General features: G+C 33.4%; 1 protein-coding gene across 1 annotated transcript; it reads right to left on the reverse strand.

Annotated features, from left to right (window-relative positions):
• Nucleotides 1-7,000: 7,000 nt before the first annotated feature.
• On the reverse strand, nt 7,001-14,757 carry LOC123315582 (sorbitol dehydrogenase-like). Its single transcript, XM_044901336.1, has 9 exons — nt 14,603-14,757; nt 13,092-13,125; nt 12,134-12,238; nt 12,017-12,076; nt 9,512-9,671; nt 9,272-9,456; nt 8,901-9,079; nt 7,489-7,610; nt 7,001-7,421 (listed from the first exon to the last, which is right to left on the reverse strand). Exons 1-9 carry the CDS (start codon nt 14,654-14,656, stop codon nt 7,241-7,243), a joined length of 1,080 nt encoding a protein of 359 aa, XP_044757271.1. The 5' UTR covers nt 14,657-14,757; the 3' UTR covers nt 7,001-7,240.
• Nucleotides 14,758-16,443: the final 1,686 nt, after the last annotated feature.

Below are 16,443 nucleotides of genomic sequence, written 5' to 3' on the forward strand. Positions count from 1 at the left end.
GGCGTACATTTTTTCTCAATATTATCGGCTGTGGTGTCCACTGAGACGCCACTGGGCCCAATAACTAAATAAGCGCCTCCTTCTTCTTCAGCCCGTGTCATCCATTGTCGGATATAGGCCTCTTCCAGGTTTTTCCACGCTATACGATCTCTTGCCAATCTCATCCACCTTCCTCCTGCCACTGTTCTGATGTCATCTATCCATCTCTTTTTAGGTCGGCCCACAGTTCTTGTTGTCCCTCTTGGTCTCCATAGTATCACCTTCTGGTCTGGGTCCACCTGTCCGGCTCCTGTCTCGCCACATGGCCGATCCATTGCCATTTTAGGCTTACATTACATTGGTTCTATGACGTATCTGGCTATTTCGGATTTTGTCCTTCAAGGTGACTCCCAGCATTATTCTCTCCATGGCTCTTTTATTTGTGCAACTTTCAGTTGTTCTGCTGTCGTAGGCTTTTCTCTTTAGGCTGATGGGTACCTCTTTGTCTTTAAAGATATCTTTCATATTGCTGAATGCCACCCATGATAATTGGATCCTGTGTTTTATTTCCACACTTTGATTTTCTTAGCCCAATTTGATTTTATGACCCAAATATATATACTTATCCACATTTTCTCTGATGGTGACCTTATCGATGGTGATTTTATATTCATTGCTCATCATTCTCTTGGTCTTACTTAGGTTCATTTTTATGCCTATTCCCTTAGATACTTCGATACTTATTTAGCATGGTGTTCGGCTCTTGAATGTCAGTGCTCAGAAAGACTATATCGTCTGCGAATCTAAGATGATTGATGTAGGCACCGTCGATGTTTAGGCCCTTTTTTCCCAATCAAGTTTCTTGAAGACATTTTCCAATGCCAGGGTGAATAGCTTGGGAGAGTTGATATCCACTTGTTGTACGCCTTAGCGCCTTATTACGTCAAATAACTCTACCTACCTACCCCATTTCAACCACATCGGTTAAAGGATATTTTTTAAATACCGTTATAGTTTTGAAACTTCAGAAAAGAAGCAACTCCGGAATGTTATGTTATGTTTTTGTAATTTTGACATATAAAGTGATACTTTTTAAAACTCATTGACGCTTTGAAACGTTTTACTTTCCGCAACCAGTTACGCAAAGTAAAATATTTCGCAACTGATGATCAAACGATACTTGCTTTCATCAGTGAAAAACTGAATGAGACAGATTGACGCCACAAAGCTATGTAAGATAATTGAATAATTTCCGTCACTAGGCGATTTTAAAGGAATCTCCGAGAGAAACTCGGCTTTTGGTACTTTTAATTTGAATTCATATCAACATCCTAATCAAAATCTGAAAAAATATTGTGTGGAACACGTTGGAAACATTATTTTTCGTGTTTCGCGTTCTTACGCTCATAATTATAATACTTTTTCCTGGTTGCACAAATAACTATTATTGAGAGTACTTGTTTAAGGAGGATCTGGCGTTTCAGTCTCTGAAGTTTCGTACCTAGAGCGTAGTTGGAAAACATCCTGTATTTTATACTTCTTCATTTTCAGCCGCACTGTTTTTGTTCAGTTCGGTGCTGAACTGTCTCAAAATATCAAAATTCCAAATATTCTCGTCGATTTTTTATTTTCTGTCCAACTGACATTAACATAATTTTTTCTATCTACAGTGTCATGACGAATTAAATTAAATTATTATAAAAGTAAGCTGGTAGGATCCGACAGTTTTCGAATATCATCCTATAAAAATTCTTAAGGCCTAGAATTTTATCAATAATAAGTACCTATTTGGAATTGTACACAAAAAATATAACCTCGAAATTTATGAAGTCTACATCTCAGATCTCTAATCTTTGGTCTACGTTTAACAACATAAAGTTCTCAATTATAAATAGACGTTCAGGCTCTTTCAGGATACTATTATAGGTGTATACAGGGTGTATATTTACTAATTGGAAATTCTTCAACCTGCAGCCATAGAACACTCAGCTTAAAGATTTAACCCAAATGAACTACTTGAAATATCTTTCCTCTTCCTGTCTGAGTTGCAGAGTATCTAAATCCTTAAATGTACGTTATCCAAAATTCCTCATTTTTCTACTACTTAACTGTGAAAATACCTTTTGTATTTGGAGATTATTCATATCAAACGAGTTTGTTCAATCATAGCCATCGGAATGTATCATTTCAACTTTGACGAAGATAATGTAAATACATATAGCTATAACTGCGAAATTATGAAATTTAGATGAAGAAAACTTTACATGAAAAATATTAAGTGGGTATATTCAAAGGATTTAAGAATATACTTACTCAAAATTCACGCTGTAGAATAAAAAATAAATAACAATTATAAAGGAAAACAGACTTTAGTTCATAGGAATATACTTTCGATTTGAAGTCATATATAACGAAGAGTCTGGATTAAGATACTGCAATAAAAGTATTTTCAGACATAAAAATAATAAAAAGAAGTTCACTTTTTTCGGAAGTTCATCTTATATTTTATTATTATTATCTATTCAATAATGTTTATGTTTTTTTCGTAGAGAGAAATATGGATTTTAATTTTGTACCTGATTTACTCATTTTTGTGTTGATTTTCAATTCACAAAAAATATACAGGGGCCCCGAAAGTTTCCGAGCGCAGGGCCCCAGAAATTGTCGATCCGCCACTGGTCAGGGGCGGTTCTTACACCACTGGCGGAATTGCAATTCTATCAAAAATTTTCGATCTCCAATAATTTTTTACATAAAAATCGTACTCCTCTTTCATAGCAATGAAGCATTATTTTTTGAGATATTCTATGAATTATCTCTATCTATCTAATTTCATATTGTGTATTAACTATATAGTCTTATGGGTTATTCATTGGATAGGATTTCCACTCAAATGGAACTCTAATCCTTATAAGAACATGATGTTATTTATCGAATTATCTCGAACCTATAAACCCATTAAGCAAATTGAAATATTGAAAAATGTAGGTATAAACTACTATATACTATAGTACTATACTATATACTATAGTATTTGAAAACGATAGACATAACGTTTTTTTTTGTTATTACGGATTGAACTTTCATTATATTAGACTGATTAGGTTAATGATGTAATAAATGAAACTCAATATACCATAATAAAAATACAAATTGACTGCCATCGTGTTTAACTCGCGAAATATCCCGAAAAATAATGTTACGATATTACAACTTGGTAGAAAGTACGTACTGGAGAAACGATTGATTGAATTTCAATTCCGCCAGTGGCGTAAAAATCGGAAGGGGTGATTAAACATTCACACCTGATGCCTCTTTGGTACTCAAGTGATAATGGCCAGATAAAATAGTTCAACCCAGTGAATTCGAATTTCCACATTTTATGTATTTTGAGGTAAATGACTTAACCATTTAGGATGAGAGGTGAAAAGTAGTATCGGAAACATCCCTTTTTCTTACTGTGGTATATGGTATCAATAACATAATAATTTATTTTTTATTTTCGTGATGGTTGTTATTTTTATTTCAGATAATTCATCAATTACCAACATAAGAAAAAAGCATGTTTTCTATAACACTTCGAAATCATCAATCACTCCTAAAGTGTATGTTATTGGCTTCAAAACACATAAGTCCTAAAAGGTCAAAATTCGATTGAATATCCTCAGAAACAAAAAGTCTATCTATTTCTGGAGTCATTTAAAGAAACTCAACTGCCTCCACCCCTTGATGATGCATTTTTAGATTTTTAAATGAAATTCCAACTTCACAGTCGGAATTTAGCTAAAAATATTTTCCAAAATATTATGTACGCCTCCGTATTTTTCTACAAAATGTTGAAAACCGAAAATAATATAACTTTCACTTTTTACTCACACAGTACCTATAATATGATATCACAGAATGATCAAAATGAATTATATTCATATGCTGCATTCATTTTATTTTTTTTAAGTTTAAATAATCATGAATCTACCAAAGCGTTGAAGAGCCCCATGAAGTCGACTTCAATCTCGGAAATCTAAAAAAATTAAGCAAGTCGTTATGGAACATCCTGTAAGCAGTGGCGAATATAATAAATAATAATAAAAATATGAAATTTTGAAACCAGTTTTCAGCAAAATTTGATGCAATTTATAATTATTTTTAAAACATACCTGTTCTCATCTACTTGCTCGTTGTGCTTAATAATATTATTCCGGTAAGATGAATCTAATTGAGCAGCGATATTAGTCGTAACCAGAAAAGCTAATTCTGTCGAACAATTTACATGCTTGGCAGATAGCTCATGCTTCTTAATTTTTTCATTAAGGTGCTTCAAATCTCTAAATCCTGCCCTTGCCCATACGTTATCACTTGTTATACACTTGTCTTGAGATTCGTCTTGCGTTTTGCGGATAGGGGCAACTTTTATCGTAGCACTTTTACTCCTTAAAACGACCGACACGAAGAGTTGCGATTGGAGCCGAATGACTGTCCGAATGCAAGAATTCGGGGCTATACGATTCATCGCCCATACATTGACGAACTGCTAGACTATGATTGAAATAAACAAAACTGCAGGAGTCGCAAGAAAGTTTGACATTAATAAATTATATAAATAATAATAAATACATTTTCATTAAAAATCGTATGGGAAGGTAACTAGCATAAAAAGATTGATTTATTGTGATTTCTTGTATGGGGGGCTGTAGCCCTATAGCCCTCACAGACCAGCCGCCACTGCCTGTAAGTTTAACTGCTATAATTTTGAATATATTGGCTACCTAAAGAAGATTTTTCGGTACACAGATTTAACAACTTCGAAAGTTCTTGTAAACTTTGAAGAAAGTAGGAAAATTTTGTTCAAAATTAAAATTATCCTTCGATTTTCTCTTGTAGCGTTTTGAATTATCTGTCAAAAACAATTTTCTGCTTTGCAAAGTAGGGAATAGAAGACTATGTTGATTGAAAAGTATTTGTTGTAATAAACATGTGAATCAACGACTAGTGTTGGAATACAAAAATTCATAATTTATACAATTATATCATATATTTTCGGCCGATACCTAGGTACACTATGAAAATCAATTGAACTTGAAACAGATTATACGATTTTGGGTTTACCTTCACCCACCTGAAGATGCAAATGTGATAACTGATGGCGAAACACGTGTTGTGGTTAAGAAACTCATTTTGTGAAAATCTGAAACATAAACACAGATAGATAACAGAGTATCTAAGAAGATAACAGAACAAGGATGCGTTTTCTCCCCTATTGGGATTTCTTCCAACTACACAAATTATTTCAAGAATGCAGCAAACGGTATTTGTAAACTCCAGCAGGCCCGCTCAATATCAGGAGAGCAGGATGTTGAAGAGCAATCACACGAGATCGGAATTCCAACATTTAAATTGCACTAAATTTCATTCCTGACAAAGTGTACAATCGGAATGAGTTATATATTAGACGTAACATGTCATAAAACCCAGTTATTCACATGCCTGATTAATGCATTATGAATACCGGAGATTTTTGGAACTTCAATGTTTCTTCCCGTATTGATCGGATGGAAGCACATGGTTTCGGATATCGGAAATATTGGCCAGTTAACGGTTATCTCCTCTGCAGCTCTGCTTTCCTGTCAGACCAAATCAGAATCTATTTCAACCGTTATTGGTAGGAGGGCATTGATCTCATCGGCTTGTTCGGTTTCCAATATTCCCAATAATGGGTTCTCGTGGATGCGCAGAGCAGACTAAAAGAGCGGTTATATTACGATAAGTAAATTTTGGCATCTATCCAAGATTTCCGCATGGCATGAAAACAATCGTAACGAAATTCTGGTGAATATCTCGATCAATATAGCACATTCATTCAAATAATAAAACGTATAAGTAACAATTTATGAAGCTTCATTTTCAGATGCCCTTCCTCATAAGGTGGAAATATCAACGTCCTAGAAATCATCATCATCATCACTCTCGAGTCACAGTGGAAAACGAGTAAAAAAATCAAGATTTAAACTTTTTTTAACTTACAGGCTGTCCCAATCGAGTCAGTCCAGTCTCCAGATGAATATCTAGATGAGTATACCCTGTATATATGAAGAGTTGCGAAAAAATTTAGGGGGTCAAAAAATAGGCTGGGCCTTTCATATAAACTTTTGTTTTTTGTGCTTCCTCTGCTTAGTTGCAGCCCCTTAGAGATGGTACCCGAAAAACAGCTTTAATTTTTTTTATTAAAATACTGAGTTTAAAATTGTTCATTTGGTTGCGATCATGAAGCTTGTTTTGATACGCTAGTGAATGACGACTCATTATTAATTACAAGTGATTTATGAATGTTTTATAGACCATCAGTGAATAATGGCTCATAAATCGCAAGTGATTTATTATTGCCATTTTGCTCAAGGAAATAGATTGACCATGATCACTTTCTTTACTTGTTACGGACTAAAGTATAATTATATATCATAAGATATGTATATTTTTCGAAAACTATAATATTAACTTTTTTCAATCTGAATTACACTGAAATTAAAAGACAGCAAAAGAAAGCGATGCTGTTTCTTATTGCTTGAGAATAACTCAAATTTGTCCACTTGTGCTCGAAGTACAAAGCAGCCCACACGTGCATTAGGTATTTGTGCAAATATTGTGTATTATTCATCAGGCCTGTGAGTAAGCTCGTGCCAGTGTTTTCCATACAGGGCTCATCTCTTTTTTTTCGAAAACTTTATTGAAGAAAAATCTTCTTTCGAGTTTGAAAAAATTCATCCTTAAGGGACGAAGACTTACTTTTCAATGTTATTGATTGATGAACAATATTTCCTTGAATTGTTGTTGAAATGAAAGTTTTCGTTGATATAACTATAGTTATAGGCGAATAACACAACTAAAACAAATATATATTTGTTTTAGTTGTGTTTCAAATCTCAAAAACTACCCTCAAAACCTCTCTAACTTCTCGGACGATGCTAATTTACAGGTGAAAATCTAATTATCTGGCTTATTTTTCCCCAAAAAAGAACTACCTGAAAAAATAGCATAACGTTTATTTTTAGCATTCGTTAGCCCGCACATGGAGAAATATTTACATTTTTGATACCTTATATCTTAGTGGTAGCATCGAGTATTATTGACTATATATTTAACCCCATCATTGATTGAAGTATTCAGTAAAATTATATAATTAATTATATTTATAATTATTATATATTATAAAATTGAAAATATTTCTTTCTTAATAAATCAATCAGGAGTACATAGTATTTCTTTCTTAATAATATTTAGTGGGCGCATCAGTCTTGTTTGGGTAGATCAAAATCTTGATTGGATTTCCTTCCCCACTAATAGCGGTTTGGAATGCTTTTGACGTTTCTTCCATCTTGAACTGATGAGTAATCAGTGGCTTTACATTTATTTTTCCAGTCTTGACCATTTCGATGGATAATGGGTAGCTAAAAATAAATTGATAAAATTTAAAAAATCATTCTGATTATTTTCAAGAGATGGGGGTATACTCACTCATTGCAATATCTGAAGACTCCTTTGATATCAATTTCTTGAATAAGGGCAGAAGTCAGTGGAACTGTCTGTTCGTCTTTGCCCATTCCCACAAGAACAACTGTTCCTCCAGTTTTTGTTGCCTGATAAAAATATTCCAATTTAGATGCAATAACATTGATCTGCTAGTACATAGGTATAGGTAGGTATACAGGTATAGAAATCTGTCAGTATTTAACCTAAAGTAAATAATCACTAAATAAAACTAATTTGGTTTAAAAAATGATATTTTCAATAGCAGTGCTTCAATAGAGTTATATATTGTGAATTTTTTTTTGCTGTATTTTTTCAAATAATCCAGGAGAAATGTGTTTCTTGGGATTATGAGAGTAGAATAGCTATATAGAGAAAATAAGGGTATTTCATAAGGAGTCACGACAATAATAAAAATCGTTTGTAGAAAATTCTGCATTGAATGTCATAAATTGTTACCTAAGGCTAAGGGAGAAATTGGTTGTCAAGATGTTTTCCGAGGATGAAGATGTTGACAAAAAAGATGAACTTTTCTTCACAAAATTAGACATCCATTACTTTGAAATAAATTTCATTTTTCGTTCATTTTTCACAACTCCTCGATGAAAATTAGCAGTAGTGGTAGTAGTATCTTTTTTTACGGGTTGTAAACAACACTGAGTCATAAAACTCTGCATAATATAAGAAGCACTAAGTAGATGTTACTTACACATTTTTTTTCGATCCCATAACTTTATTATTAGGGGTTGAAGATAACAACCTCCTACGATTTTCTTTCAAAAATAGCTTTTATAGGAAAGATTTTCGAAAAATAAAATTCTCTTATGATTTCTCATTCGATTCAGGAGAAAAAAGTTGTTGCAAAATTTCGATATATGTATTCGATACTTTTCTTAGAATAAATTAAAACTTACAAGCAGTTCTGATCAGTTTTCATTCCATTTCATCGTATGGAATGAAATATTCTAAGATATCTATTGCTATTTTCAACCCCTAAATTAAGTTATGAGATCTAAAAAAATTGTGTGAACAAAATCTAATTAGGGCTTCATATTATGTGTTTTTCAGTGGAAAAAATTTAAATCCGTCAATTCGTCTAAGACTTTTAAAGGCTATATTTTGAATGGGGGGATTGATTTCGAAGAAAAATTATATAAATTACCCCTGCAAATTTTCATCGAGGAATCATGTCCTTCGCATTTATTTACAGACACCCTGAATATTTCGATAGGTATCGAAATTTCCTTCATATGAGCCTTTTCTTTCCGTAATACCCTACTGAGTGATTCAGTTTCACTTCAATCGAGTACACGAGATGTGTAAGAAACGTAATGACAGATACATGACTTCTGATAACACTTCTGATCTCATACACCCTCTTTAATATATTCAATACTGACCTTCAAAGCAACTCTCACACACAATTCAACCCCCGTACAATCTAAACTGATTACAGGTGCCTCGCCCATTGTATCCTTGATAACCTTCACAATACTATCTTCTGTCATATCCTTCTCGATTTTGAAAACATGATCGGCTCCCATTTCCTTGGCTTTCTTCAAACGGATGTCGACCAAATCTGAAAATTTTTGTGGTTATAACAATATAAGTCAGAAAACAAAGATTTTTGTATTAAAATAACCGAAAAATGTATAGACACAACGATGAAGTTTTTCAAGAAGATGAACTCGAGACTCCACTGATTTTTTGATGTCGTAACAAGTGAGGGCGAGATTCAAGAGTAATAATTTCAAATTAAAAGCTGTAGAACCTGTTATCAACACTTTAGATGCTCCAAAAGCTTTGGCTGCGAGCAGAGTTACAAGGCCTATTGGACCTGCACCAAGAATCAACACAGTTGATCCCACAGAAACATTTGCTCTCCTACATGCGTGGACACCAACTGATAATGGTTCCATCAGAGCACCCTCTTCAAACGACATGTTGTCAGGCAATCTGAAAAAAATGCACGAGCTTAAAATCGAATATATTTGGGACCAATTATCCTTACTTGTGACAAAAGTCTGCTGCGTGACAATAATATCTGGATAAATTGCCATCGTCTGGAGGGGTGGCACAGAAGAATATCTTTGGACACAAGTGATACCTTCCTTCTTTGCAGTATGTACACTTGCGGCATGGTACTCCAGGTTCAATAGCTACTCTATCTCCTATTGAAAAAACATGGTTTTGCTGAATTTTGTAGGCTTCTTAGGTACGAGATTTATTTTCCCTGATATGTGGATGAATGAGGAGACCAAGGTCATGTTCTCGTTTTCTCGGCATCACAACTACTTTTAAAAGTTGAGTCGAAATATACCCCTCCCCTACGCAATACGACATCATCTACAAAACTGTCAACTAAGTTGCAGTATTACCATTGATTATTAATGAGTGGAATACTCAAAGGTAGTATATTAGCCCATGAATTATGAAGGGTGTCACCGGAATCTGACCATCCCACAAAAAATCTTAATTTTTCTAGATATGGAATTGAAATTTTAGACATGGACACTACATATTATTTCACACCGATTGAGTTTTCAAGAAGAGAAATTTTCTACAAAATTTTTGTCGACGTTTCGGAGTAGTTCACTCCTTTTTCAAGGCACAATTTTTCTGAAAATTATTTCAACTTTTTTCAGTAAGTACCATATCATTCGGATAGATAGGTAGGTGAAAAAATATATATTGTTTGTATGAGAAAATACCGTTTAAAATAGGAAAAATAAAAGGAATTATTTTTTCTAGATAGATCAATTTTGAAATAAATACTATGAATTTTTATTATTTATAACAGGCTACTTCTAATTAATGCAAAATAGTTAATTTCATGTGATACTGAATGAACTTCACTAGTTAATATCCTTTACATCAAAATACACACAGATTTTTGAGGGTTACTTGGCACTGATGCGATCTTGACATCTATTATGCCCCTACTTATACCTTCACTTTTTTTAAATCATTGTTTGAACAATAACTCATCCTCTCATGAGAATGTTTAAAAAATCTATTCAAACAACACACGAGGATATATTATTAGAATCAGAATTACTTCAATACAATATTCAAATCAACTCCCAACTTCAAAATCGAGGAGACTAATTTTGGTGACTTATGATTCAACCTTTACAAAGGGTAGGCACTCCTACAAAAATTTGAATACCATGTGCTTTATAACCTGTGAAACCTGTGGAGCTAAATAAGTTACTCTTCACATAAATATCATAATATAACTTTTGCAACAAAAGATTACTTGGCACATCGCTCAGAGTCGAAACGAATTCACCATGTTTTGCAAAGTCGAAAAACTTGAACATGAACTTAGTTTTTGAGTAGGTCGCATTACCCTGACCATTGCATGAAGACCATAGTAGTAGTCTTTATGACGAATGATGCTTAATATCTTCAACCCCTAGGAAGGGAAAAATAGAGAGAGGTTCTGCACCTTAACTTACGATTTATTCTAAATTTACTGGCCACATCACAAACTGCTAAGAACTTTTTTTTTCAATTCGGGTTTTCTAAATCGATTTAGCCCTGAAATATAGTAAAATCTTCGAATCTTAAAATAGTACGTAGTTTCAGGAGAACTATTGCACCTACGAAACGAAAGACACACAAGTTCTTGTGAACTGCTTGTAGTAATGCTGCATTCAACTTGTAATGTGCTCATGTAACTTCATCAAAAAAACCTCATCCGTCGATCCGTCAATCTTTTCTTAATATTTCAAAAATATATAGTGCTGATGAGTCAATTAGTGTAGTAGGTATTAGATATTAGATATTCGTACTTATTATAATAAGTTCCGATTGTCATTCTATTATCCAGTGATAAGTCGTTATGAAACGAAAACTGACGTAACATAAATCTTCACAAATAATCAACAACGCTAAAGCAAATGTTCGAGATAACAATTTACATATCTATTAGTTATTCACAACCACATTATTGAAACGATCTTCAATTATCATTGACACATTGATGATGACGTTCAATGATTTTCTAAGTTTGTTTATTACTGAACTAATTCCGTTTTGAATGAACACTGTGCTATTTGAGGATCTTATGAGAAAACGTTTTCATAAAAAATTCATTCATTAAAAAGGTGGAAGATATTAATAAGGTTTTGATTTATTTTTGAATGTTGAATATTTAGATTCGAATGTCTGAAGCTGATAATAGCTACCGCATGATGATGAGTGTCATAATTTTCTCACACAATCCAAATTATACAGGGTGTAAATGAATTATTGTAAAAAACTTTAAGGCATGATTTGTTGTCGTAAAATAATGCGGGAATTTCATATAATTTATTTTGCCCAGCCCCTCCCTGAAGATGACGCCCGAAAAGCATTTTTTTATTTTTGAACCAGAAAACGATACTGTATGGAAGCGAGAAGACAATAAAAAAAAAGGTTAGTGTTTAGGTAGTTCAGACAATAAAGTTGTTTCATCTCGACGATAAAAATTTTTGAACACTTTTTTCTACTGCTTTCAAATGCATCTCACCTGGCTTTAAACAGTCAACATTTTTCCCAACTTCAACCACTTGTCCAGAAGCTTCGTGACCTGCAAGTTATAAATTCAAATGAACTACTGTATTGTATACATCTTCTCATTAATTACCAATGACCATCGGTTTTTCCACCACGAAAGGTCCAATTCTTCCCTTGGTGAGGTAGTGAACGTCTGATCCACAAATTCCCACCACTTCCATCTTAAGAAGTACCTCTGTAAAAATAATTTATGGTCAAAGCTGGACAGGAATCCAAGAATTCTATGTCTTGGCATCATATTCCTCTTACATGAGGAACACATCTCGAGATTCACTTCTATATTACACCAGTGGTTCAAAAAATTGTATCTAGTTGAGACGCATTCTTGCAATCAAAATTGCTATACAGTGAAATATTCGAAGCTCCACTCTGTTGTCTTCCAAACTATGCCACATAAAGAATTCCGCCTTAGAATATGTGATCCCATCTTGGAATTTGTGAGGACGATTTGGAGAAGAATATTGTCAGTTCAATCAATAACATTGAACGATTTCGAAATTTATTGGAAATCGTCAAAAAGGAAAAGACAACATAAACCATTTTAGAATAACATTTCCTTTTTTGCTATAAGTGTAGAACAAAAGGAGTTATCAGGAATTGAGGGACATCATAAAATCAGAGACTTTCAAACGGAATTTTTTTATCTAGAAATAGAATTTCTATTAGCTATATATTTTGTAAGATGGCTGAGCAACGAATTTGCCACTACCCTGTATAGACCTGATTAGGACTAGGTCATTTCCCAAAGCCGTAGACTAATGATAATTTTATAATTTGGAAGTATTTCTAATGCAAATCGAAAAATTTATTTCACCTGATAAAATTATGGAATTTTGTAAAATATCGGACACATTTCTCACATTTCATATCAACTAATGTTTTCCTGAACAGGGGCACTCGTATGAACCATGGATATCGATAATGATTGGAAATATTGGAATAGAACAAACTTATAGAAGCGATATCCTCAATTAATTATGAAAATGGCGTTTCCTACCTGGTTAAATGATTTTCTGATTTCAACTCACCATTATCCTTCGGTTTCGGAATAGGTCTTTGTTCCTACAAGGAAAAAAACATAATAAAACACAAAAATTCAATGAATTTCTGTTTGGAGCTTCCAAACTTGTTGATCGATACATTGGATGTAGTTGACAATGTTTTATGACGACATTCACCGAAATCTAATTAACTATAGAAAAGGTATTCTTTGATCAAGAATATCATCCGTTCAGATTACTTCACCAATCTTCGAAATTAAAGCAAAATTAGATCCCAATACATCAAAAAATAATGCTATGAGTATTACATGAGTACCTTGGTACCTACTTAAATTTTGTTTTACTTCATAACTACTGAAACTATTAACCGATTCAACTGAAATTTAGTTGAATTCAGAACAAAAAAATATAAAAATTAAAACAGGACCGGACTAAATGATTATAATTTCTATTCAAACTCAAGAAAAACACCTTTTATATATTTTTATACTTTGGTCATCTGTATATATGATTGTTTCAAAATTATTGAATCATTAGTATGCCCCATCCATAGCTTATTTTTAATAATTTTTTTGTGGTTGAAGTTTTTTTAGAAAGTTATTCTGAATTGAATCATCTCCATCAACTGGTAATTTTAAATAACACCTCAACCCTTATCCTGTCTTCGAATATTATCAGGGTTCCAATTTTATACTGTTTTCCTTTTTCCCGTTTTGGGTTCAACTTGAATGTAGTCCAGAGTCCTGAAATCTCCTCCAAATTAATCGATTATTATTTTTATTAATGTTGTTGGGCTATGTTGGGAAGTAGAAAGTGGATTTTAACGAAAAATATTTTCTGTTGATGAGAAAATATAGCTTACTGTTTTGTGCTCCTTGCATATGTTCTGTGATATTGAAGATCCGGTCCTTATATTGCTGTTATTTTTACATGTTTTTTATACTGACTAAGGTAAACAACATTAACCCAAAATGCAAATTTTTTAATTGAATCGGATAAATAACTTCGGAAGAAATAGTGATAAAAAATGTGAAAACCTTCTGAAAACTGAAACGAGGTACCCAACTGAGGCTGTTTTGAACTGAGCTTGACACCCCCTCTTTAGAGTTTCTTTTTGTTCGTTTACTCATGAAACAACCTGTTTATTAAAATAGATACCTATATGTGTTATTTCTTATCGCCTTATTTTCATTTGATCATCGAATCGCAATAATTTTTCATTGTCAAGGTCAGGGTGATAATGATTATGAATTTATTTAGACGGATATTCGAAGCTTTTTTCCTATAGATCTAGGATAGGTAGACACTACGCACATACATAAGGTATACATTTATACATACTTAAAATACTTGTAGTTTTTACTTGAATAGGTAGTAGTGAAGAAACTCATCTGTACATTATCACAAGAAAATTGTAAACGAATACAAATCTTTGAAAAAAACTTAATAGAGCCTCAACCTTGAATGAACAGACCTGACCTGAACTAACAATCCAAGTAATCCAATTTTGATACGACGTTGCAATTCAAATTTCTTACCAGCCTCATATCGTCGATGCCGTAGAGCACAGCACTTAGGTTATCTTTAGCCATTATTTTGGAATGTTATTAGAATAAGGTTCAAACGATTCAAACTATCTGTACTCCGCGCTTCGTTTCTGTCACCGGAATGAACCGAATGATTGGAAGGAATAAGGAATCCTACTTAATAATATCATATTTAAGTGGGAGCATTCAGAATGCCTTATCTTAGCTGGTATTACTTAGGTCAAAATTTACATAGAAATTGAGAAGGTACCTAACGAGATATTTTGCATATGATCAAATTGTTCCATGAATAGATTATAAAAAATATTGAACAAAAACGTTATCGGAGTGCATTATCATACGATGGTGCTATTATGACTCTAACGGCCGGTTTCATAATCAAACCTAAAGTCGCTTTAATTTTGAAGCTTCCTTTAACCCTACTAAAAATGACACTAAAGGAAGCTTTAAGCTTAAAGTGACTTTAAATTTGATTATGAAACTGGACGTTATCAAACTTATCATAGACACTGCGGGCATGACGGCCTTATAACGTACATTCAGAGGAATCGGTCCTATGGCTATGGAATTTTGATGGGTCGAAGATTTCCTTTTTTTCAAAGTATATACATATATATATTCTTTTGAATGTCAGCAATACATTTTCAGTTATCAAACAATATAGCATATGTATGAGTTTCAGCAGAGGTTAGTGTAACGGGGTACCATACAATTTGGAGTATGATACAAGAGCTTAGGGAAAAACCTCAGTAAAAAAACCCTGTCTCCCCGTGAGTAGTGTAGTGATGTCAAATTTGTTTACAGAATAAGCTTTTAATACTGAAGGGCTTCCTTTCCATTGGCATGAAAAATTTCTTTATCCTCTTTCCATTTCGAAATAATATCTGAAACAAAGAAACAGAGCAGGAAACGAGAAAAAAAATTAATAATAAAGCCTTCATCCAAACTCATTCTAAGACTTGATGAACACTGAAGAAAAAATAAATAATCATAGGTACATAACTTGTTTTTCAATTGCATTGGGAGGAATATCATCTCTGCATCAAAAAATCTTCTGCTGATCTTGGTGGAGGATCACCCTCGTCGTTAGAAATGCCTTCAGTACTCAAATTAATAATAGCTAAATCTTGCTTTTGACTGGGAGGGTCTTTCGACCAGGTCCAGTCTTCCAAGTGATGATTCTTCTATTCTTCAGTTGTTCGAGGAACGCTACAGGACCCTTATATTGGGGAATCATCTCCCATAGATAAACCAGTGGTTATTCGGTAGAAAATTGAAAAAACGGGGAAGAAATTCAAAAAACTTCTGACACTTTATTGACAATTTGTTCAAAGTTATGCTTAGCTGCAATTTCTACATATTGATTCAAATTTCATGACATGCCAAGTAAAAGCGTTCCGAAGGTATCGAGATTCTGCTAAAAGTTTTCATATTGAAAATTACGATAGAAGTAAATATCATTGAGGTTTAAATATATTTTTCTACAAGCGTGCGCGTTCAACCTTTTTCCCGCACGCATTCCAAGTTGCAAAGAGTCACTTTCCCACAGAGTGCGGGAAAAACGCCTGCTATTTCTTTCCCGCACGCAAATGCGTGCGGGAATGGATTAGCAGGGGTTTTTCCCGCACGCCAATATTATAGAGTAAATTAAATTCTATCATCTTTCTATGGACAGAACGTCAACGATGAGAAACCCTTAACGACATGCAGAATAACGTCTGTCATTTTATATGAATTAATCAAATGAGATATGATCTGTTTCGTGAAATGGATAGTATATAATTCGGCGATATTAGCATATTTGCAGAATTCAATACCAAGAAACAATCATA

Source organism: Coccinella septempunctata, chromosome 6, assembly GCF_907165205.1.
Source record: "Coccinella septempunctata chromosome 6, icCocSept1.1, whole genome shotgun sequence".
NCBI classification, from domain to species: domain Eukaryota; kingdom Metazoa; phylum Arthropoda; class Insecta; order Coleoptera; family Coccinellidae; genus Coccinella; species Coccinella septempunctata.

Excerpts from the sequence above, each read along its gene's own strand:
- LOC123315582 (XM_044901336.1), bottom strand. The coding sequence starts at position 14,656 with ATGGCTAAAGATAACCTAAGTGCTGTGCTCTACGGCATCGACGATATG. Across the intron at positions 12,077-12,133 it reads GGAAAAACCGATGGTCATTG|GTCACGAAGCTTCTGGACAA; the intron begins GTAATTAATGAG and ends TATAACTTGCAG. Across the intron at positions 9,672-12,016 it reads TGTTGACTGTTTAAAGCCAG|GAGATAGAGTAGCTATTGAA; the intron begins GTGAGATGCATT and ends TTTTTTCAATAG.